General features: G+C 42.9%; 2 protein-coding genes across 5 annotated transcripts in view; one reads left to right on the top strand and one right to left on the bottom strand.

Annotated features, from left to right (window-relative positions):
* Positions 1–724: 724 nt before the first annotated feature.
* On the top strand, positions 725–24,116 carry FZD5 (frizzled class receptor 5). 3 transcript variants are annotated; one of them, XR_012072779.1, is made up of 4 exons: positions 726–1,615; positions 1,912–3,915; positions 10,210–10,357; positions 23,259–24,116. XR_012072779.1 is itself a non-coding variant. In XM_072961371.1 (3 exons), the coding sequence occupies exons 2-3, from the start codon at positions 2,164–2,166 to the stop codon at positions 10,279–10,281; spliced, it is 1,863 nt and encodes a 620-aa protein (XP_072817472.1). In that variant the 5' UTR covers positions 725–1,615; positions 1,912–2,163; the 3' UTR covers positions 10,282–11,278. The 3 variants fall into 3 exon arrangements, 2 of the variants coding, with proteins under 2 accessions (XP_072817472.1, XP_015095480.2); XM_072961371.1 differs by lacking the exon at positions 23,259–24,116 and having other exon boundaries at positions 725–1,615; positions 10,171–11,278; XM_015239994.3 differs by lacking the exons at positions 10,210–10,357; positions 23,259–24,116 and having other exon boundaries at positions 728–1,615; positions 1,912–8,143.
* The window catches only part of CCNYL1 (cyclin Y like 1), a 37,163-nt gene continuing 24,951 nt past the window's right edge, over positions 12,598–24,809 (bottom strand). For both annotated transcript variants that reach the window (XM_006205230.4, XM_006205229.4), the window contains 3 exons: positions 22,982–23,148; positions 19,545–19,707; positions 12,598–18,418 (listed from right to left, as the gene is read on the bottom strand). In XM_006205230.4, the coding sequence (XP_006205292.1) occupies positions 18,302–18,418; positions 19,545–19,707; positions 22,982–23,148 (447 nt within the window). In that variant the 3' untranslated portion in view covers positions 12,598–18,301. The remainder of the gene's footprint in view (positions 18,419–19,544; positions 19,708–22,981; positions 23,149–24,809) is intronic.

A 24,809-nucleotide genomic window follows, 5' to 3' on the forward strand; every position in this document is an offset into this window, starting at 1 on the left:
GGGCGACTTCGGAACTGCCTGGATTTTTAACCTGATAAACTGATAAAGGACTAAAATGTCTCGAGTCTTCCAAACACAGAAAGAAAATCACTTGTCGCAACAGTAAGATTTTGTTACGAAATGCAGAAGTAAAGGTTAAAGCCTGGGAGATAACCGGTAGCACATGGGGGAGGGGCAGGGAAGATGTGGATAAAATTGTGGACGCCGTGGCGATTTGAACGCCTACTCTGTGCCGGGCGCTCGGAATACCACGCTGAACAAGATTGTCTAGGTTGTGGCTTTTGGGGGGGAACTATAAATAGCTTGGTTGCCTTGATCAAATTTCTAAACCTCACTTTCTTCACCTGTGAGGCGTACTTGCCTCGTAGAATTGTTGTAAGAACTTGAGACATCCTGTATTAAGATGTAAACAATTAACGCGCTGTCCGACACACAGTAGGGGCTCAGTAAGCATTTGTTCTCTCAACTTTAGCTCACCTGGTCTGAGGATAGCGCAGAGGGGAGACAGGCGCCACGGTTAAGATCGATTCTTTTGAGTAGTTCTTTGAAACAAGCGCTGGATTCTAATAATGCTTAGCTGCAGAGGGGGCACTGGAAGCAAGGGTTCATAAGCTAGAACATCACAGGAAAGTGAGCCCGGCACCGGTGGGCGCCGGGAGAGAACTCAGGAGAGACTTCTAGCTAGGGTTTCCCGCCCCGGGTCTCAAGAAAAGCGTGATTAGCATGCGCCCCACCCCCATCGCTTCCGGGTCCGCGATTGGCCAGCGCTCCTGGGCTGCACGGTTCGGGCGGGGCCCGAGGGCGCCCCGGGAGAGGCAGAGCCTGCGGGGCAGTGGGCGGGGACGCGCGGAGAGCGTGGCAGGGCGGCCCACCAACCGAGCCCCAGCGCGAGGGGGCGGGGCTGGGGCGGAGCCTCCCGACGGGCATTAGAAGCAGGTGACCCGGGCGGGGCGGGAGAGGCCAGGCAACCCGCGGCCGTGACTCTACTGCAGCTACAGCTGTTGTTGCCGCTGCTGCGCGCCGTTTGTTATCCACCGAAGGTGGGCGAAAGGGTGCTAGAGCGCGGGGGAGGAGTCGATCCCGGCGCGTCCTGGGAGCGCCGCCACCGCCCCCAGGAGTCCGCTGGAGCGCGGAGCCCCCTGCAGGGGAGGAGGGGAGCGGCTGGCGGGACGCGGCGGCGGGCTCCCACCATGCAGTCCCGGCGGGGCCAGCGCCGGCTGCTCCCAGTGCTGTGAGGCGGCAGGATCCCCCGGTCGCCGCACACCGCCTTTCTCTCGCCCAGGTGCTGCCAGGCGCGCTCGCCCTTCGTCCGGCCCCCGCACCCTGGTGGAAACGCACAGCCTGCCCCCGCCCCGCCCTGCCTCGCCCGGATCATGCAGGGGGCCCCGGAGGAGGAGGGGGCCAGTGACCGGTCTGCGGAGACCTCGTTTAGGGGGCGGGTCCCTCTCTGAGACGCCCCCGCCCGCTGCCATGTGCTACCTCCTTGGGTACCCAGCCTATCTCCAAACTTTCCCGATGCCAGCCCAGCTCTGAGTCGCGGTTCTGAGTGAAGTGTCCCACAGACGGAGGACCCAGGCTGGCTACGGACTATCTGCTTCTCTCGGGATCCTCGGAGGTGAGAGCCCGCGCCTTTCTCTTTCTCCCTATTCTTTTCCCGGTCCCTCAGCCATTTGTCGGGGGAGACTGAGTGCTCTGAGCCTGGGGTACAGCCTGGAAGGCCCAGCGGAAAGGGAGGTGGAGTGGGAGGGAGGCGAGGAGTTGGTAGTTTAGTTTCAGGAGGTGGGAGGGAGGGAGGGAAGGGAGAGAGGTTAACTTAAGAGATTTGGAGTCCGCTTGCGGGGACTGAGCCGTTATCGCCCCTCTAACTGGGAGTGGTTTCCATTTTTCTTCTCCCTACCTTCTTTTCTAAAGAGTACTTTCGCTGGAATCTAGAGCCCTAACCGTCCCTCTCAACCCTATTCGGCGAAGAGCTGGAGAGGCAGCAGAGGCAGCGCCTTTCTGAAACAGTTTATCTTTGGACGGATTTCTTTAAAAGAAAAAGAAACCAACAGGTTGCCAGTTCCGGCGCCACACAAGTCTGCGGAGAGGGAAGCCGCGGTCCCGGTTTCCCCTGCTTGAGCTGGCCCCTTGCGGGCTGCGGCAGGCGAGGGGAGGGAGGGGGCTATGGCTCGGCCTGACCCGTCCCCTCCTCCTTCGCTGTTGCTATTGCTTCTGGCGCAGCTGGCGGGCCGGGCGGCGGCCGCCTCCAAGGCCCCGGTGTGCCAGGAAATCACAGTGCCCATGTGCCGCGGCATCGGCTATAACCTGACGCACATGCCCAACCAGTTCAACCACGACACGCAGGACGAGGCGGGCCTGGAGGTGCACCAGTTCTGGCCGCTGGTGGAGATCCACTGCTCGCCGGACCTGCGCTTCTTCCTGTGCTCCATGTACACGCCCATCTGCCTGCCGGACTACCACAAGCCGCTGCCGCCCTGCCGCTCCGTGTGCGAGCGCGCCAAGGCCGGCTGCTCGCCGCTCATGCGCCAGTACGGCTTCGCCTGGCCGGAACGCATGAGCTGCGACCGCCTCCCAGTGCTGGGCCGCGACGCCGAGGTCCTGTGCATGGATTACAATCGCAGCGAGGCCACCACGGCGCCCCCCAGGCCCTTACCGGCGAAACCCACCCTCCCAGGCCCGCCGGGGCCAGCCTCGGGGGGCGACTGCGCCGCCGGGGGCCCAGCGGTGTGCAAGTGCCGTGAACCCTTCGTGCCCATTCTGAAAGAGTCGCACCCGCTTTACAACAAGGTGCGGACCGGCCAGGTACCCAACTGTGCGGTACCCTGCTACCAGCCGTCCTTCAGCCCCGACGAGCGCACGTTCGCCACCTTCTGGATCGGCCTGTGGTCTGTGCTGTGCTTCATCTCCACTTCCACCACGGTAGCCACCTTCTTAATAGACATGGAACGCTTCCGTTACCCTGAGCGCCCCATCATCTTCTTGTCAGCCTGCTACCTGTGCGTGTCGCTGGGCTTCCTGGTGCGCCTGGTCGTGGGCCATGCCAGCGTCGCCTGCAGCCGCGAGCACAGCCACATCCACTATGAGACAACGGGCCCTGCGCTGTGCACTGTTGTCTTTTTACTGGTCTACTTCTTCGGTATGGCCAGCTCCATCTGGTGGGTCATCCTGTCGCTCACCTGGTTCTTGGCGGCTGGCATGAAGTGGGGCAACGAGGCCATTGCTGGCTATGCGCAGTACTTCCACCTGGCCGCGTGGCTCATTCCCAGTGTCAAGTCCATCACTGCTCTGGCACTGAGCTCCGTGGATGGGGACCCGGTGGCCGGCATCTGCTACGTGGGCAACCAGAACCTGAACTCGCTACGCGGCTTCGTGCTGGCCCCGCTGGTGCTCTACCTGCTGGTGGGCACGCTCTTCCTCCTGGCTGGCTTCGTGTCTCTCTTCCGCATCCGCAGTGTCATCAAGCAGGGTGGCACCAAGACGGACAAGCTGGAGAAGCTCATGATCCGTATTGGCATCTTCACACTACTCTACACGGTGCCCGCCAGCATCGTGGTGGCCTGCTACCTGTACGAACAGCATTATCGCGAGAGTTGGGAGGCTGCGCTCACCTGCGCGTGCCCAGGTCCAGATGCCGGCCAGCCGCGCGCCAAGCCCGAGTACTGGGTTCTCATGCTCAAGTACTTCATGTGCCTCGTGGTGGGCATCACGTCGGGCGTCTGGATTTGGTCCGGCAAGACTGTGGAGTCGTGGCGCCGCTTCACCAGCCGCTGCTGCTGCCGTCCGCGGCGGGGCCACAAGAGCGGCGGCGCCACTGCTGCCGGGGACTACGCCGAGGCGAGCGCAGCGCTCACTGGCAGGACCGGGACGCCGGGCCCCGCCGCCGCCGCCGCCGCTGCTGCCGCCTACCACAAGCAGGTGTCCTTGTCGCACGTGTAGGAGGCCGAGAGGGACCTGGCCGGGAGTTGAGGGAGGGAGGTTGTTTTGTTTGGTAGCTTTGCCAAGGTCACTTCCGTTTACCTTCATGGTGCTGATGCCCCCTCCTGGGGCAACTTGGAGAGAAGGGGAAAGGGGCTGGTTCAAGGGGAGTACCTGCCCCAGGACTTCGCAAAGGGGCTCAGCTCACATCTATTCTATCTTACTGCCTTTTCAAGGGGAACCCTGTTTTTAATTTATATGTAGTTTTCTTAATTTTTAACTGTTGCATTTTGGCAACAAAATTTACCTTTGCTTTGGGGGCTTTACAGTCCTAAGGTTGGCATTATAACGACGTGCCACTTGGTTCAGGTTTCCTTGAGCCGTGTGGTCTAAATTGGGAAAATAGTTTCCTATTCTTGTGTCTTTAAAAATAATGTGAACAGTGAAAGTTTGGGTGGTTGTGACTGGGAAGTTGTCCCGTGTGTTTTTTCAGCTCGTTTCTCCTCCCACTGCTTAAAGTGTCCAAGATGCTTTAAGGTGAGCTGCTTGTCCCTGATCATGGTTCCTAAGTTAGGGGGAACCCCATGTCATACCAAGGAGGGGGAGTAGGGAGCATAGTGTGGTTAGTGCCTCCCAAAAGTGACAAGGTTAGGAAGTGTTTAGAGATTTTGTGTCCATCCTATCCTAGCTTTGTTTAGCAAGCTTCAGTTTCTGTTCTGTCTTACCTGTAATTATTCTCATTCTTAACAGTGCGAGCTTTACTTGAGTTAAGTTAGGGGTGGCATTACAGTGTCCGGCTGGAATAAATATTCGGAACAGTGAGAACCTGAGGGATGGTGATTGGTTGAATCTGAATTCTAGATTGTTAAGATGGCAGCTTAGTGCCAAAGGAGTGAGTGGGTGGTTCTTAATAGGCTTCAGTGATCCCACTTTTGGAAAAAAAGAAACTTGTGTTATAATTTTGATAAAAGTAAACCTACTCCCTTCTTCAGTAAGTACTTAGTGATTGTGCTGAAGGGGGCTCCTTTTTAAATTCAAGGACTAAAATGGATATACCTCCTGTAATTAAGTAAATTTCCAACGCTTCTCTTATCTGCTCCACCCCCTCCCACCTCTTTTATCATGTTAAACAGTCTTTTTGCTTTTCTTATTCCTCCTCTCCTGGAGAGCTGTGATTAGAAACCACACCCACCCTTGAATGAGGTGCTTAAAGGAGGCAGGTGGGGGAGGGGAGGTTGGCTGGCTACCTGTGAACAAACACTGGCAGCGGTGGGGGAAAATAAGTGCCCCTGGACTTTGGACTAGTTTACAGCCAGATGTTCCAAAAGCAGCAAGACACTACTCGGCAGTCTCCGAAAATAAGTGAGACCCATAACACACTTGCATAAGGTTTTAAAGTAGGGATCAGTGTAGCAATAGGAAAGGTGTCCCTACCCCTACCACACTTGAATACATTTTTTTCCTCCTCTTCTGAGAAAGCCTATATATGTTGATGAGCACACACTCACACACTTTACTGTTAGAGTTCTGTTTGCTTTTCTAATCTGTTTAACCATTTCCTCATTCATCTATGAAAGCCTGTGTATTGATGAATACACACATACAAACCCCCACACCCGCCCCCCCCCATACACTTCACTATTAAAAATTCTGTTTGCTTTCCTAATCTGTTTAGCTATTCATTCATGAAGAGTGTGAGGCCATTACTGGGGAAGTGGGTGACGGTGCATTGGCCAGCAAAATACCAATGACCAGAATGGAGTGGGGACTAAATTTAAGAAGCTAAAATGGCAAAAGCAATTACAATTTGAGAATGCCTCCCTTAGAAAACAAGTCTAGGGATTTGCCCTTCTTTTATACCAAAGTTGGAAAAGTAAGATTTAGCCCAAGTCAGTTTTTACTTTATGGTTATGAAAAACAAGTGTATGGTTTTCATAGTGGATTTAAGCACTTTGCTGGTGGGAAGAAGCCTGGTGTTATAGTTTTAATGGACTCTCAAAAGCTGTTCACATTTATAAAAATTCACTGCCCTTATGCACTCATCCTGTGAATCAAAATTCAAATGTCATTAGATTTAACAAAACCTAGTACACAGAGCTACAGAACTTTTTTTAACATCTAATTCCTCTGCTTATTCAGAAGCTTCGTAGCACCTTGAAATAGATCCCCTGCCTGTGGGCCAATTCCTCTCCTAGTTTTCAAACGAGGACCTTTTCTGATCACCTTGACCTCCTCCCTCATTTAACTTGTCTTCCCAGAAAATACATAGGTTATTCTGCTGCCTTTGGTCATTATGCTTAATTTGGGTTCTCGTGCTTTCTGCTTTTTCTTTGTGGAGGAATCTAAAGATGATGCTGAATGTATCTGAAAGTTGTGGGATGAAGTGGGCGAAGTGATTTAATTCCCCCTATAAAAACTTAATTTTTTTGTTTTGGCAACATGCCAAACCTAAAAAGACCCATTTACTTAAAAAAAAAATAAGACAGTTAAGACAAAGGCTACTAAGCCAAGGAGAAGCAGTACAGGTCATGCATTTGGGGTCTAGTTCCAGACCAACTTTCAGAGGTGCCTCTCCTTTTCAGTCTCTGTTCTCACCCTTGCTCTCCCTCTCCCTTCCGTCAAAGATAGAGCCCACCTGCTTCCTTGCAGTCCTATCAAGGAAGATCTGCCCCACCCGCTACCCAGGGCAGAGAGGTCAGATCTACTTATGCTCAGCCCCTACTTCCATCCCACACGCTGTTTTCTCCTGATTTGCATTTTTATTAGGCAAATGATCCATTCTCATGAAAATTATAAAATGAAAGGTCGTGGGTGGTTTAGCAACTTCTTCACAGCCAGCTTTGTGATTTTGGAGAGGATTTAGGGCCCAGTTTAGTCTCACATGTACAGTGTCCAGGCTTTCCCTTTCACAGTTCAGTTTTAAGCAACATCTCCCTCATATATCAGGTGTTAAAGATTTAGAAGAAACTAATATGTGACCACTCAGTGAATCAGTTGACCAGACTTTAGGTAGTCTTTTTAATTTATATTTCCCTCCTCACATTTTGAAGTTGTCTAAATTGGCTGAAAATAAGTTTTCTTGTTGCCTTATTGGTTTATCCTCGCAAACCTTTGTCATTGTTTCTTTCACGTGATCATTTCCAGTGATGAACCTGTGTGTGTGTGTTGTGTGCAATTTGTGCGCATGTACAAGCTTAAATAATGTGCTGACAGCACTGTTTCCAAGCTGGTGTTCATTAGGCCGTTTCCTCCTGGGCCAGGGCTGCACTGATCCTGACACCAGCTGGCAGGAGAATACCTCCTGGATCCCACATGGAACCTTAATAACAGCATCCATGACCTGCACTCCCAAGTACAGAATGGGAACCCCAGAGCTAGGAAACGTAGTTGTGTATTTTAAAGGACTACTTCTCCTGCTAAACAGGCTTCTTTCACTTCTGTGCTCTACGGAAAGACCGAGGGAGGTAGGAGAGACAAAGCTTTGAATAACTGCTTTCTAACACCGAATGTGGCAAACAGGACAGAGAACATCACAAATCTAGGCAGGTGTGAGGTACAGTGGCTGAGGATTGCCTGCTCCCCCTGCATGCCCTTTCTTGCCTCCAAAGTCCAGTCAAGTGATCCCGGGAAAGAAATATGCCTGGGTTATAAGGAGGGTGGTTCTGAAAGAAAAAGCTACCAAGACATCAAAGCTGGTTGAAGGGTAGGCAGGATGAAAGTAACTAAGTAACCGGACTCAACTCTCAAAATCTTCTAGCAGCTTGATGACAATTATAGGATTTATCTCAGCCAGGATAATGTCTGTGGTACGTCATTTGAAGACAATATTACTTCATGTTGTTACAAACTATATGTATAGTATGTATGTGTTGTGGGTATGTATATAAATAATATATACTATATATATGAGAGATTTAGTGACTTTTGATACGGGTTTGGTGCAGGTGAATTTATTACTGAGCCAAATGAGGCACATACCGAGTCAGTAGTTCAAGTCCAGGGCATTCAGTACTTTTTATGATTTCCATATATGTATAGTGCCTATCCCATGCAGTGTCGTCAGTGTCATTGTCAAATCCAGAACTCATAAATAAGAGCCAGCGATACTTTATTTGTAGACAATCAACTTGAATCTGTAAATTATTACTAGCAGATGATTATAATTTTGAATTCCTAACACTAACAAAAGGAAATCCAGAGCATCCTGATAACAAGTTTTTTGTTTTCACTTGGATCCTGGGTCAGTAGAATAGTAATTGTATGTGGTTATGTTAGTCTCAAAATACTTAATTTACTGACCATATTATTTCAGAAAAATTTTGTATGTATTATATTTGTGGGAAGGTAAAATAATGGTTTGAGATTTTTATCAAATATGGAGAGTAGTTATTTATGAAAAACAAAGAAATGTCTATTTTTGTTTCTTTGTTCCCAATTAATGTAGATAAATTTTAAAGTGCATTAAAGCAATGGTAAAGAAAATAAAAAGATGCTGTACACGTATTTTTCTCCTCATGCTTTTACGGAGAGATGCACTGCTTTCTAAGAGTATCTGAAGAACATATGTGGATTCTAATTTCATGATCATATTTCTCAGATGTACTTAAAATATAAGTGGCAATGTTTTTACTAATAATAAAAACAAGCAAATTCCAATCACCAGAAGCAGAACTAATGAAAACATGTTTTACTTGAATATACTTCATAGGTGTCTCCTGCTGATCCTGTGACTGCTTTACGATTCACTTGAATGAAGGGAAATACGCATAAGAACAGAGACATTGCGTGAGATTGTATTCTGTTTTATCAACCCTCTGTCTGTACTCTCTGAAGCAGTTTAAATAGAGGTGGTGCTGTTCTGTGTGTCTGGTTGGGGGACAGGAACTCCCAAAACTTTATCACTCAGCAGTTAGACCCACCACTTAGTATTAAGGTCTAATACAGTTGGTCAGGGAGCTCAGATAAGAGGATATATAGTTCTGTATCTGTGGGGGATTGGTTCCAGGAGTCTCCCTCTCCCCCCAAATACCAAAATCCACAGATGCTCAAGTCCCCATATAAAGTGGTAGAACTTGCCTGTAAACCTACACATGTGTATCTTCCCATCCTCCAATATACTTTAAATCATGTCTAGATTACTTAAAATACCTAATACATTGTAAATGGTATGTAAATAGTGCAGTAAATATAACAATGATATGTAAATGGTTGGTGATATGCAGCAAATTCAAGTTTTGCTTTTTGAAATTTTCTGGAAATTTTTTTCTCCGAAGTATTTTCAATCCACAGTTGGTTGAATCCACTCATGCAGAATCTGTGGATACAAAGGGCCAACTGTAAATTGATTTAGAGTTGGCCTCTCCCTGATAATCTGGACAGAGGCGTAGTAAACCTGAGATAATGTAATTTAGTGTGACTGCTGTGAGCATAATTAGATTGTACATTTTAGGGACTATGGGAGAAGAGTAGAATATACAGCAGTTGAGCTGGTCCTGGTGGAGGAGCCGCTGTCTTACATGCACAGGTCTCTGTAGATGGTATGTCTTCCCAGTGCTTTATCATTGCTTATTGTCACTGTCACCTTTTCCACTGAGGGGACTACTGGACTTAGGTTGGAGAGATAGATAATGCTTCTTTTAATGATTTAATTACAGAGCTCTTTCATTTGTCACCTCTAACAGAATGAAAGGCAGTAGGTAATCATGTGCAGATATTTGGGGGTTAAACTAGGGATTCAGATTCCAGCTCCACCATGTATGGGCTATAAGATCCTGGACAAATTATTTAACCTCTTAGTACTTCATCTGTGCACTTGATCTCACTACTTTCTTATCTGTGAAAGGGGGATAATAATAATACTTACATTTTAGGATTGAGACGATCTTAAGGACTAAGTCAGGTTAAGGTAAGTAAACAAGGAGGAAGGAGCCATTCAGGTGTGGAATAGAAAGGGAATTGAAAGCCTAGTTTTCAGATTTCAGTCTGCATAAGAATCCTCTGGGGTTCCTTTAAAAATGCAGACTCCCAGGCTTCGGCTCCAGGAATTGAGATTCAGTAGGTCTGGGGCCCAAGAAGCTGGGTCTTTGTTTTGTTTTAGTAAACTTTTAGAATTATTTTAGATTGCAAAGATACACCCATTTTGTCCTAAATTATTATAGCACATTTGTCAAAACTAAAAAGTCAACATTAACACTTAACTATTAACTCCAGAATTCATTTGGATTTCACCAGATTTTCTGTCCTTGTCTGTTCCAGGATTCCACATCGCATTTAGAGAAGCTTCATTTCTTACAGGCACTTTCAGCTTGTGAGAGGCAGTTGGCCTGGGGACCAGTTTGCAAACCACTAGGACATGTGAAGGACTGAACAAGGTCGAATTGCCCTATCTTCATGTTGGGAAGATGAATGCAATTTTGAAGCAGAAAGGAATAAACTGGTGGAGGTAGAGTCTATTGATAACGTTCTTGAGGACCTTAGGCCCTGAGGCTGTCACTGAATTTCTCTAATCACATTACTTAGATCCCTTCACAGCAGTTAGCAAGAATCACCCAACATGTTTCTTTTTAAAAGAACAATAACCTCTCCTGACTCAGGATTCCTCTTACTTTATCTATAATTTCACTTTGTTAGTTCTTTCTGCACCATAGAGATCCTAAACCACAAACTTTTAAAGTTTTCTTCATATCCAGTACCTGTTCTCTCATCTGCCAAATCTCTTTAAAATAGAATAGTGGAAACGGCCTCAGAAACCAGTTGGCACCTGTGTACTCAAGGAATGGGCTTCACCCAAGGGCTCCTAGGTTTTTTTTATTCCGGTGGCGTAGTGTCAAGCTGACCAGGTTGGTAAATGGCTAACAGTTAAGATTTTAGGTAATCTGATCCTTATTTTCAAAGATGCTGGGTATATTCTATGATTCTGCATAGAAACTAGCACTTACTTGGGAGAACCTATGCCAGCTGTCAAGTGCTTTTCCAAGTAGGTCCATACTCAAGAATGCAGCTTCTGGGTGAGGGAACACTCCTAGTCATTTTACATGTGGTTAGAAAGAAGGCTTGGGTGATGAAAGATTTTAGCTAACCTACATGCTGTAGGTAAACATTTCTTTCCAAAAACATTGCATAACCTGAATACAGAATGAATTGTTTTCCAGTAAATTCTGGCTTCAGCATTTTTTTTAAATTAAGGAATGGTATATTTTATAGATGGGGAAAACTAAATCAAGAAATGAAACTTCAGCTATTATAAAACCAGGATTTAGTGCTGCTGAATTTCAGTAATGTATGGGTATATGGGTTATGTAGGAGTAAATGCGGAAAGAACAAGGTCATAATGGAATTTGACACAGGATAGAAACACTGGGTCCTAAGAAGTTGTCTTAGAGTGAACCATATGAAATTGCTGATAGGCAACCATTTTCTGACCTGCTAAAGTGGCAATTCCATTTGGTTCAAAAGTAATTTCAAACCTTTTGTCTTTTCCTTGTAAAGAATACTCAAAAGTTCATAATATACTGGAGTTAAAATTTCATTGAGGTCAATATTCCAATAGAAAAAAAAAACTAAAAATGAAAATAAGTTGGGAGTTGAGGTGCTCAGATATTCTTTTAGTCATTACTTTAGGGAACCCCCTTCCTAGATACAGAACCCTCAAAACTGTCATAATTGCCACCCTACTGGTAACTAGTTTCCATGCCCCATAATATTTGTCAGAGAATCTACTTACAGTGATGTTTATATTTTTACCCTAAATTGACTCAATTTCCCATTTCTCAAAATGGCTGTATTGCCTTCTAGAATTAAAGCCAAAGGGGAAAGAGCAATTTTTAGCAATCCTTCTTTTCTACTAATTTCTTGAAGCTACAGTCCTGTCCAATGTCCCTCCCCCAAGTTTTTTTTTTCTTTTCTTTTCAACTTTCACCACTCAAAATATGTCAGATTTCTGCCTAGTAATTGGCATATTATTACAGGGTGCAAACTATCTTATAAACAGTATTTGTGGTATTTTTTCCCTTCTGAACTAAATCAGATCGTTTCTCCTAATCAGCAATTTATCAAGAACAAAGTTAAAGATTTGACCCTAGGTAGTGAATGAAGGTGGATGAAAACAAAGCAGTACTGTCTCAGGACAGATGGCGTATTGCTCAGGCACAGTGGGTAAGGGCTTAATTTTATGGAGATTTGGTGTATTTCTGTGTTTGAAAGTAGCATTTTAAAGTCATATTATGTGGCTTGTTTAAAGTCACCCTCTTTACAGCAATCACAATTCTACTTCCTGTTCTTCCATTTTCTTTTCTGTTTAACTGCTTGAAATCCTCAAATAACTCGTGTTCTGAGTCTACGGTATTCCTGTAACTCCTTTCTCTATGGCATACTTTTTATCTTCCACTGTGCTCTTCCCTCTTGACACAATTCAAAGATGCCATAGAATGTACTATGCCAACCGAGCACTGTGGTGTTAATTTTAAGTGTACAAATTTATCTTCAGTTTTAAAAGAGCATAAGCCAAAGGAATAAATGACTATATCTTAACTAAAGGCAAGGGTCAAATCAACTTATGAACTAACAAGTTAGTCTGAAAATGCTTTAAGTTTCGAATATCGGAGCAGATGGAAAACACTAAGGTTAGGCATGGTGTAATGTTATGTGAATAGTGAGAAGTGTTACAATCACAGTAGCCACATATTTTAATTAAAATAGAGTTTATTAGCTTTTCTTTTAATATAAACATGAGAAAGAAAAACCACGTTAAGTTGTAGCATTCTTTTCAAAATAAAACTGCAATCAATACTTGAATCTCCAAGCTCCATAAACAATTATTTTTTGAGGTGGTAGATTGTAGTATATTATATACCATTATTTATCATTTATGTCTGTCCTTTAAAAATGATGGAACCTGCAGCACTCAATATGTGTAGCCTTGCTATACAGAAGAGAAAGTATTCCTGGCCCAGAAATGCTTTGTTTACAGGCAAAATTCCTAGGATTACATTTAAGAAGGTAGGAGGAAGAGTTCACATATTTGAGAACAGTAATCTTTTAAAAATATTTCAAGTTTAGGTGACGTCGTTACCAATCTCCTAAAAGACTAATACTTAAACCTCCCTGCCTCTTAAAGCCTTGAAGGGTTCTTAAGGTTTATATGTTTCCTCTCAAGCAGGACTTGAAATGAGACACCTATAGCCAGGTGAACATGTAGGATAGAAAAGCTGTTTCATATCACCTGCTTTCACATCACTACTATTAGGGTCCAGTTCCTTTCAACATATTACATGTGGATTAACACTGTTCTTCATATTCATAATTCCTTTACCAAATCTAGGAAAAAGAAATTTCGGTGATCAAAGCAGGTAAACAGCCCAGCCCTACAAAGAACTATTTTAAAAAGAGGCGGGCAGGCCTATGAAGAAGATATAAGGTATCCCGTGAAGTCTTAGTGCAATTTTAAGCTTTGATACTTGTAGAAGTATAAATGCTACAGACTGGCAGCACATCACTTGAAAGTTTAACCGAATTTCTTCTAAACATTAAACTTTTAATTTTAATTTTTTGTTTCAGCCTCTCACTTGAAAGTTTAACTGAATTTCTTCTAAACTCGCTTAGTTTTGCAAATTTTAAACATTAAGCTTTTAATTTTAATTTTTTGTTTCAGCCTCTCACTTGAAAGTTTAACTGAATTTCTTCTAAACTCGCTTATAGTTCTGCAAATTTTAAACATTAAGCTTTTAATTTTAATTTTTTGTATCAGCCCCTCACTTGAAAGTTTAACTGAATTCCTTCTAAACTCGCTTATAGTTCTGCAAATTTTAAACATTAAGCTTTTAATTTTAATTTGTTTCAGCCCCTCACTTGAAAGTTTAACTGAATTCCTTCTAAACTCGCTTATAGTTCTGCAAATTTTAAACATTAAGCTTTTAATTTTAATTTTTTGTTTCAGCCCCTCACTTGAAAGTTTAACTGAATTCCTTCTAAACTCGCTTATAGTTCTGCAAATTTTAAACATTAAGCTTTTAATTTTAATTTTTTGTTCCAGCCCCTCAGTGAAAGTTTAACTGAATTTCTTCTAAACTCACTTAGTTCAGGGGCTGAAACAAAAAATTAAAATTAAAAGCTTAATGTTTAAAATTTGCAGAACTATAAGCGAGTTTAGAAGGAATTCAGTTAAACTTTCAAGTGAGGGGCTGAAACAAAAAATTAAAATTAAAAGCTTAATGTTTAAAATTTGCAGAACTATAAGCGAGTTTAGAAGGAATTCAGTTAAACTTTCAAGTGAGGGGCTGAAACAAAAAATTAAAATTAAAAGCTTAATGTTTAAAATTTGCAGAACTATAAGCGAGTTTAGAAGGAATTCAGTTAAACTTTCAAGTGAGGGGCTGAAACAAAAAATTAAAATTAAAAGCTTAATGTTTAAAATTTGCAGAACTATAAGCGAGTTTAGAAGGAATTCAGTTAAACTTTCAAGTGAGGGGCTGAAACAAAAAATTAAAATTAAAAGTTTAATGTTTAGAAGAAATTCAGTTAAACTTTCAAGTGATGTGCTGCCAGTCTGTAGCATTTATACTTCTGCAGCAGTGTCCTGGAGTGCCCAAGCACACTATATTAAAGCTTAAAATTGCACTAAGACTTTTGGGACACCTTTTTCACTACCTGCTTGTTAACCATTTGATCACCATGTTGGTTGGAATTATGAAATGTTAACCACTTGATCACCACGTTGGTTGGAATTATGAAAATATCTTTTAATACAAGTATTTGCTAAGAGGAAAATCATCAGAAAATGAGAAGCACCATTATAGTTCACAAAAAAATGCAGCATGGACCCAATAGAAGTAGGTAATACTTTCTCTGTTTATGATCTCAAACATGCTAATATGCTAATAAGTAGTGCTTGCGAAGAATTTGAATTACAGGTGTTATGCAGCAGCTTTTTGGTTTAAATCGATTGCCAATAATGACTAGCAGCTTCAACGATATAGTGGGAGGAAGAATCCTTCAAAACCTAACAATGCTACAACAGTCTGTTCCTAAGTGGCTTTATGAGTTGTTAGGAGTCCCATGTTTTGACGGTAATGCTGCACCGATTCTAAAGGAGTATGCAGCAATGGCCCATGTTTTGACGGTAATGCTGCACTGATTCTATAGAAGTATGCAGCAATGGTCCATGTCTTGATGGTAATGCTGCAGATTCTAAAGGAGTATGCAGCAATGGACCATGTCTTGATGGTAATGCTGCACTGATTCTATAGGAGTATGCATCAATGGCCCATGTTTTGATGGTAATGCTGCGGATTCTAAAGAAGTATGCAGCAATGGCCCATGTCTTGATGGTAATGCTGCACTGATTCTATAGGAGTATGCAGCAATGGCCCATGTTTTGATGGTAATGCTGCACTGATTCTATAGGAGTATGCAGCAATGGACCATGTTTTGATGGTAATGCTGCAGATTCTAAAGAAGTATGCAGCAATGGACCATGTCTTGATGGTAATGCTGCAGATTCTAACGGAGTATGCAGCAATGGACCATGTTTTGATAGTAATGATGCACTGATTCCATAGGAGTGTGCAGCAATGGTCCATGTCTTGATGGTAATGCTGCAGATTCTAAAGAAGTATGCAGCAATGGACCATGTCTTGATGGTAATGCTGCACTGATTCTATAGGAGTATGCAGCAATGGACCATGTTTTGTTGGTAATGCTGCAGATTCTAAAGAAGTATGCAGCAATGGACCATGTCTTGATGGTAATGCTGCACTGATTCTATAGGAGTATGCAGCAATGGCCCATGTTTTGATGGTAATGCTGCAGATTCTAAAGAAGTATGCAGCAATGGACCATGTCTTGATGGTAATGCTGCAGATTCTAAAGGAGTATGCAGCAATGGACCATATTTTGATGGTAATGATGCAGATTCTAAAGAAGTATGCAGCAGTGGACCATGTCTTGATGGTTATGCTGCACTGATTCTACAGGAGTATGCAGCAATGGCCCATGTTTTGATGGTAATGCTGCAGATTCTAAAGAAGTATGCAGCAATGGACCATGTCTTGATGGTAATGCTGCAGATTCTAAAGGAGTATGCAGCAATGGACCATGTCTTGATGGTAATGCTGCACTGATTCTATAGGAGTATGCAGCAATGGACCATATTTTGATGGTAATGCTGCACTGATTCAATAGGTATGTGCAGCAATGGACCATGTTTTGATGGTAATGATGCACTGATTCTATAGGAATGTGCAGCAATGGTCCATGTCTTGATGGTAATGCTGCAGATTCTAAAGGAGTGTGCAGCAATGGACCATGTTTTGATGGTAATGCTGCACTGATTCTATAGGAATGTGCATCAATGGTCCATGTCTTGATGGTAATGCTGCAGATTCTAAAGGAGTGTGCAGCGATGGACCATGTTTTGATGGTAATGCTGCACTGATTCTATAGGAGTATGCAGCAATGGTCCATGTCTTGATGGTAATGCTGCAGATTCTAAAGGAGTGTGCAGCAATGGACCATGTTTTGATGGTAATGCTGCAGATTCTAACGGAGTATGCAGCAATGGACCATGTTTTGATGGTAATGATGCACTGATTCTATAGGAATGTGCAGCAATGGTCCATGTCTTGATGGTAATGCTGCAGATTCTAAAGGAGTGTACAGCAATGGACCATGTTTTGATGGTAATGCTGCACTGATTCTATAGGAGTATGCAGCAATGGACCATGTTTTGATGGTAATGCTGCACTGATTCTATAGGAGTATGCAGCAATGGCCCATGTTTTGATGGTAATGCTGCAGATTCTAAAGAAGTATGCAGCAATGGACCATGTCTTGATGGTAATGCTGCAGATTCTAAAGGAGTGTGCAGCAATGGACCATGTTTTGATGGTAATGCTGCACTGATTCTACAGGAGTATGCAGCAATGGCCCATGTCTTGATGGTAATGCTGCAGATTCTAAAGGAGTATGCAGCAATGGACCATGTCTTGATGGTAATGCTGCACTGATTCTATAGGAGTGTGCCACAATGGCCCATGTCTTGATGGTAATGCTGCAGATTCTAACGGAGTATGCAGCAATGGACCATGTTTTGATGGTAATGCTGCACTGATTCCATAGGAGTGTGCAGCAATGGTCCATGTCTTGATGGTAATGCTGCAGATTCTAAAGGAGTATGCAGCAATGGACCATGTTTTGATGGTAATGCTGCACTGATTCTATAGGAATGTGCACCAATGGTCCATGTCTTGATGGTAATGCTGCAGATTCCAAAGGAGTGTGCAGCAATGGACCATGTTTTGTTGGTAATGCTGCAATGATTCTATAGGAATGTGCATCAATGGTCCATGTCTTGATGGTAATGCTGCAGATTCTAAAGGAGTATGCAGCAATGGCCCATGTTTTGATGGTAATGCTGCACCGATTCTATAGGAGTGTGCAATATGGGGGAGTGGGGAAGAAAAATAGGAAAATCATAAAAGTTACACAGTTAGTGTCTTTAAAGTCTATAAATCTAAAATATTCATTTAAAAACCTCACATAGTTCACAGCTATCAGCCTACGCAGTAAGCAAATATCTGTGTGTGTGGGTTGGGAGCTTTTAGCTTTGGAGTAGTTTTTGTAACTCTGTTTACATAAAAAAGGACAGAAGAGTGTGTTGCACTGACAAGGTCCCATTCTTTCCTATGAGCATAATCCTTGCTGTCTATGAATCTCTTGAATTCAGTATCTTTCTTTTAAATGAAAGTACTGACTTTGCTGGTTTTTGAGCAGAGTTGGGAGCTTTTAGCTTTGGAGTGGTTTTTGTAACTCTGTTTACATAAAAAAGGACAGAAGAGGGTGTTGCACTGACAAGGTCCCATTCTTTCCTATGAGCATAATCCTTGCTGTCTATGAATCTCTTGAATTCAGTATCTTTCTTTTAGATGAAAATACTGACTTTGCTGGTTTTTGAGCAGAGTTGGGAGCTTTTAGCTTTGGAGTGGTTTTTGTAACTCTGTTTACATAAAAAAGGACAGAAGAGGGTGTTGCACTGACAAGGTCCCATTCTTTCCTATGAGCATAATCCTTGCTGTCTATGAATCTCTTGAATTCAATTATCTTTTAGATGAAAATACTGACTTTGCTGGTTTTTGAGCAGAGTTGGGAGCTTTTAGCTTTGGAGTGGTTTTTGTAACTCTGTTTACATTAAAAAGGACAGAAGAGTGTGTTGCACTGACAAGGTCCCATTCTTTCCTATGAGCATAATCCTTGCTGTCTATGAATCTCTTGAATTCAATATCTTTGTTTTAGATGAAAATACTAACTTTGCTGGTTTTTGAGCAGGAGAGGTGATATTTCTCCAGTCCTTGTTATTGAGGGGTTTATGATGTTACAACCCCTCACTTCTCCCTTAAGAGAGGATGGCTTTGGAGCGCTGAATACCAATGAAATTATCAGCGCTGAAAGATCTTCTCATAGCGACTCTGGACATGTCTTTGTATTTGTCATCACACAATCTGGAAATAGCCTGGGAAAGTCAAACAGAACAAAGGTATAATTAAAAAAAAAAAGGGCCCAACCTTGAAAAAAAAAAAGCATCATCAATGAGCCACACATCCATACCCGACTGGATAACTCCTAGTTGCTGCTACTTTGCACAGCTGACGTCTACACTTCCAGATTCTGGGATGCTACAAACTGCCGATTCACTGGATTAGATTGCTGGGGCAAGGGGAAATTTACTTAGAGTTATTTAAAAATTGGGTTCCCAAGATAGGCTCCTAACTGCAGTATCAACTGTTACCTACACACTTGTTCCTTAAAAACATAACGAACATATACTTGGACAAAATCAGTGTTTACTCAGCAATTCTACTTCTATCCAATCTTCATTAGTTATTATATACTCTAAGAAAATATTAGTGAGGCAAGAGTGTGGACTTGATTGGAAGGTAGGAGAGGTCTAATGACTGAAAACACCGGAGGTGCTGCTGCACTTACACATTAATTACGGTAGAGAAACATCTTATTCTAAAGTACCACCAAGGTACCACGAAAAGTGTCAATTTTAAATGTGTCCATTTCAGTGGTGAATTTCACTGTACACCCACCAAAAGTCATAAGCCATAAATATTACTTTATCCCACATACATTACCATTTCCATTAAAAAACCGGGTACACTCAGCATTATTCATTCCAAGTACAGGCCTCTCAGGTTTGCCACTGATGCTCTGTCTAATAAACTCATGAGACTGAACTGTGATATATACACAGAAAACACTGACATGAACTGCAAACTGAGTTAAAGTTAAGAGTGGTAAGTAGACTATGTAGGTATGATTAGGGATTCAACTGTAAGAAATTATTCATGTATGGTTATATTTAAGTGTAGAGGTTCAAATGGAAAACTATTAAAGACAGACTAAATCTGATTTAAAATATTCTGAATTATAGTATCTGTAATTTTTTAATGTAAGCTCCTTGTATAAACCATAAAAGACACAGAAAATATGATGCCAAAGGGTCAATAAGCTCTTCAATCTGTTAATTTAACAGCTTTCTCTTTTCCTAATCACTGTTTAATATAATTTAGCCACAAATGTTGGCTTTGGTGGCTGAAAGAAAACCATGCTTAGTGATTTCACAGCCTTACCTCTAGGTTCTGTGCTCGCTCTTTGCTAAGAGGAGTAAATAGGAAATTCAGGTTGTTGTCATCTGCTAAGGAGCGAAGGTCAAAGTAGTATTTGGCATAAACACTAGCAGGAACATTAATATTAAACTGAAGTAGCTCCAGAAAGTGCCTTTCCATCTCATTCCTGGGGGAGAAGGAAAAGACAAAACCAACACAGGACAATTTTAGTCAACTGGGCTATCTTCAAAAATATTCTGAGCTACTGGGATGGCTCTATATTCTGTTTTGAAACAAATAATGGCTACTCAGCTGGATTAATACACTAATGTTCAAAAAAGGTACAGCTATTTGTGGTCCTTTCTGCACCCCAGCACTTCTGAGTTTGGGACAAGGGGGAAGAGGTTACGGCCCTCTTATGCACTCATGCTGCTGACTCGGGGGCTCATTCTTCAGAGTTCCATTAGTGCAGCTGTACGATTCATGCTCCAAGCTCACTACAAGGCCCCGCTATAGTGATCAGATGAAAGGAATGATGTATGCTGTTTATTAGCTCTGAAGAACTTGCAGACATTTTCACCAGGCCGATAACAGGAAGGGGCTTATTGAAGTAGAGACGCGCCAACAAAAGGAGTGGGCACATCACCACGGCAACAAATGGATCCATCGAGAGCCACTGCTATTATCTCCGAGGGGGGAAATCTCTTGAAGCAACAAGGGTTCATCTCAAATAAATAAATAAATAAGCTACATTCGATGGGAAAGGGAATTCCCTGCCTCTGCCCCAGTGCATGGGGGTATGTCAAAGGGCATAATGCAAGTTTCAGTTCACCTTAACCTCACTAGCATGAGAAACTGTCACCCATGACAGGACAGGATGCACTTTTTAAGCTTTGGAAGGCAGTAAGATTAAAGATAAGATGTCTTGGCTAGACGAAGCCCACTCTATGATATGACCTCTGACAGAGCAGCTGTTTCTCCTGTGCTGGGAAAGCAGCCCAAGAGGCCGAGCACCCGCTGCCCCTTGCTCACGCCTGTGGGGGGGTGAAGCGAGTTCAGTGAGGTGGGAAAGCAAAATGTTGGGAGCTGGCCTCTGCTGCATGACCATACAGCCATCTGCTTATCAAATGTTTAAGTAAATAAATATCAAATTAGAGTAAATCTTAATGCTTTCACGGCAATCACTTTAAAGAGTTCATTACATAAAAATCATAAATACCTGGACAAACATGAGAGAGGCTTATTTTACATTGGTTTCTTGGCTTTAAAGTGTTAACGTTTTATCCACTGTAGAAATCAACAAATGCTTGAGGTTCTCCTGAATGGAGAACAGAATATGAGCAGAAATGGGGTTTTCTCCTTTGTTGAACTTTAAACCCACTGAACCTACTTCCAAAATTAATTTCCTGTTCAAATGGCCATAAGTCTATAGAAATGTAAATCAGATAATGTTTTGATAATCAACTAATCAGGACTTAATTTACTGCAGGAATAAATGCACTTCACTATCCCTTTTATATTTTCTCCACTAATACGTTTTAATTGTGTAGAAATACAGTACTTCATAGGATTAACATGTCTATTAATAGAGGTTTAATCACTGAAGAAAAGTATTATGCCTACAGAATATGCATCTTCTGCGTTTTTTGTTTTTTAAATGGCTAGATGGCTGAATACCATACCATTTACAGGCACAGCATCTTCTGAAAAGCAGCTGCTCTGTTTAACTTATTCTTTTGAAGGGAAATATATTCTAACAAGACACATAGATGTTGGAAAGTTTTAAGGAAAAGCTTATAGACACCAATTTTTCAATTTAGACTCAAGATGAGACCATTACAAATAGTAGTCAACCGCAGGGGGATAAAACAAACATGTACTAAACATTCTGTTGTAATGCTTTTCAATTTCCAAAGATCATAAACAAAAGCAGCCTATTAAAAACAGCTCCTGGTGTTTCTCTATTCATACACAAAAAAAGCATTGTCTAGAACTAGTTTCTTCCTGTAGCTAGACACTGCCACTGCTGCTCCTGGGCTCACATCTATGAAAAACCCCATGTTTCCCAGAACCAGAACCCCAGCCAGCTTAGTTGCAGGTTTTGAGAAAATTTCAGCTGCCTTCACAGCAAGGCTACTGTTCATGATCATGGATTTTCCTTCTTTCAAGGGACCAGTCTGAAGACTGATGACCGTGGTGATAAATGTCACTTAGGTTCTTAAACTTCCAAAAGTACTTCTAATTCATTTCAAATTCATTATCTGCTGTCACACTGTTTGCCAAGATGGCCACCAGCAGTATCACCAAGAATACTTTGTTTACATTATCACCAAAGTGGGCATTTTCACCAAAAACCTCTTCAACAGCTACCGACAATCACTGGTCCCTTCTCTTAGTCACAAGTTTCCTCACTTCAGTTGTAAATATGTACTTTGTTAATTCTGAATTATCTAGACTAAGGGGCAAAGGTAACAAAAACAAACTCTTGCCACTGCCTGCCATGATCTCAGTCGGCCTCTGCTGTTCAATATAATCAAGAGGTGTTCTTTCACATTTTCCTGAATGTCACCCACAAAGACGTTTCCACTGTCAAGTTAGCACTTTGACAGTCTGCTGGAAATACCTCTCTAGCTCTTCCTGTCTCCCAGCCTCAGGGCCCTTCACAGCGCCCAGGATGGCCAGACTGGAAGCCCTCATTCAATATGGTGTTTCATGCGCACCTGTGAGGAGCACAGTTCACTCAGCTTCCCCTGCCCCCTAACTCCCCAAGCGCTGGTGTGGCTGCTGAGTGCCCTGTGGGATGCACCAGTGATGCTTCTCAGACTGCCTGAGAGGAAGGGAGGCGTTTCCTAACTCATCAGACCTATTTCTAAACATGGGCAATACTCCTAATAAGGGACGAGGCAGGAACATAGGCATCTGCGAACTTTCTATGAGGCTATCTTTGTATCATGGTTTCTGTAACAAGAGAATCTCAGATAAAAAGGAAGAAAAGACCAGCAAAAGTAAATATACAATGTGTGACTCAGGCTGAAGCTGTAACCTCAGTAGTCTTAGAAGACCTTAATAGTGGCCACTTGTTTCAGAGGCCAAACGTGTGCCCCTTAAAGATGGACTGGACTTGGTAGACAGCTTTCGAGAAATCTATGAAATTATTTACTGTACCGTGTTGTTCTGGTAGTGAGCTTATAAAATGCTAAAGACCACCAGAAAAATAATTTCAATTTATCAAGCAGACTGTTACAACAATAACACATCACATCAAGACCTACCAATTAATGATGGGAAATATGAATTGTTATACCACAGCTAGATAGAAAGATGTAATTTTATGCCTAGTTCAGTTCTCTGCACATTGTAACCTTTCTTAAAATGTAACATTTCTTAAAATGTAACCTTTATGGGAGCAAATGAGGCAGTGGAAAATGGTTAGAAAGTTCACCATAACCTTACAAACTCACATGTCCTCAACTGTAATGTCCTTGAGGATCTGGCAGTAGTCCACATTCCATACAGCCTGATCGTCCCAAACTTTGGAGGCAAGAAGAATGGCTCCCAAAACAATTCTTTTCCAGTTAGTGGGACAAATGTCGATCTCAGCATAAGTTAAAAGCCTTTCTAAGTAAACCTGCAAAAGTAGAGCACTGGTCTTTGATTTTAGTTCAGTTTAAGGGCTGTGATAAGAACTGTGTTAGGAGTGACAGAGTTCATCTGATTTTGACATGTCTTTATTCTTAGGTTCTACAGAGACTTTGCTCGGCAGCCAAGGCCAGAGGCCAGGTCACAGTTGTAAGTCAGGCATTTCTGTTGCCTACTCTGCCCACATGAATTTCCAGCCCAATTCTGGTCACAAGAATGAAAGGACATCTCAGCAAAGGGCATCCTAAAGACAGGTATTGTGTTACTACTTTCCCACTTGTAAAGGGCAGCATATACAGACTCGGCATAGATTCCAGCTGTTCAATAAACGCTTGAGTGCCTGCCATGGGCAATGTACCTACCGTACTTGGTGGTTGTTACCTGGTGATTTTACATTATGCTTGAGCATGTAAAACTCTGGGAAAACTGAGCACATCTTTATTTTCTCTTCACAGTAACTAGTCCTTTTGTGGCTGTAACTTAGAGATTAAAAACTGGTGGTCAAGAGAGCCTCCCAGTGGCTGCTGTGTGGCATAGCAGGACAGGCAGTACAAAGGGGCTTTACAACTGTCCAGAAATCCTGTATTTAGTGTCTTTTTAAGGAATACATGCCCACAAAGGATAGTCTGTCATATTCCCTATTTTTCACATCTCCATTATCATTACATAATTCATTTCTGTCTTAATAATGTGCAGCTTAGTCAATTCTGTTGGTTTTAAGGTGGTTAACAGAGCTGCTGGTCTCTGTATCCCTGGGGCTCTTCTAAACCTGCCCAGCAGTTTGTGTGACAATTTCATGACTTCTTTCACATGTATCAAATGTCTATTCCACAAAGAACTGGGTGAAGTTAACAGCTGAGTAGAGATTATAGAAGTAAGCTGTGATTTGCTGTTACTTTGTGATTTGCTGTTATCTCAAAGAGTGCTCTGCAGAAGAGTATATAAGCCATTTGACAAAAAAAAAGCCAATTTAAAGAGTATGTTTATTATCTGAAGGTTATCAGATTGACAGCTCAGATTTTGCCAATTTTCTCCAAACTCAACTGTGTTTTCAAACATGGATATTGAGATTGTATGTTCTTAGTGAAATTCTGCTCCCACTCCCCAGAACTCAGCACTCTCCAATACCCTAAGAATGAACCTCCCTGCAACTCTCTACTTTATGGGAATAATTAGAGGCACTTAGACAACATTGGCATTCTCTGAATTTCCTCTCTCTTTTACTGGCAAACTTGGTATCTGCCAATACTCATTTACACCACTTGCCCTCCTGTATCAGTGGAGTGGAGATTCCTTTCTTTTCACTGAAACTAACTCTTCTGTGAATGAAGTCGATCCCATCTCACTTCTGCAGAACATCATGCTTGTAATTAATCTCTTTTTGAACAACTTCTCCCCTCCATCAGAGATTTTCTCCAATGTGAATGTTTATGTGTTCCCAGCCTGGCCCTCACGACCCCAGAATACCTCCTCAGTAAATGCCCTGATGCTGGTGCCTCATCCCCCATTCTCTCCCTAACCTACTGTGGTCAGCCCCTGCTGCAACCCCTCTACCGGAACTAACAAACCAGAGCTCTTCATCCCAACGCTCCAACCCCTCAGCCTCCCTAATAACAGAAAGGGCACTGCCACATGCTGAGTTGCTGGGAC

The sequence above is a fragment of the Vicugna pacos genome, chromosome 5, assembly GCF_048564905.1.
Source record: "Vicugna pacos chromosome 5, VicPac4, whole genome shotgun sequence".
NCBI lineage: Eukaryota > Metazoa > Chordata > Mammalia > Artiodactyla > Camelidae > Vicugna > Vicugna pacos.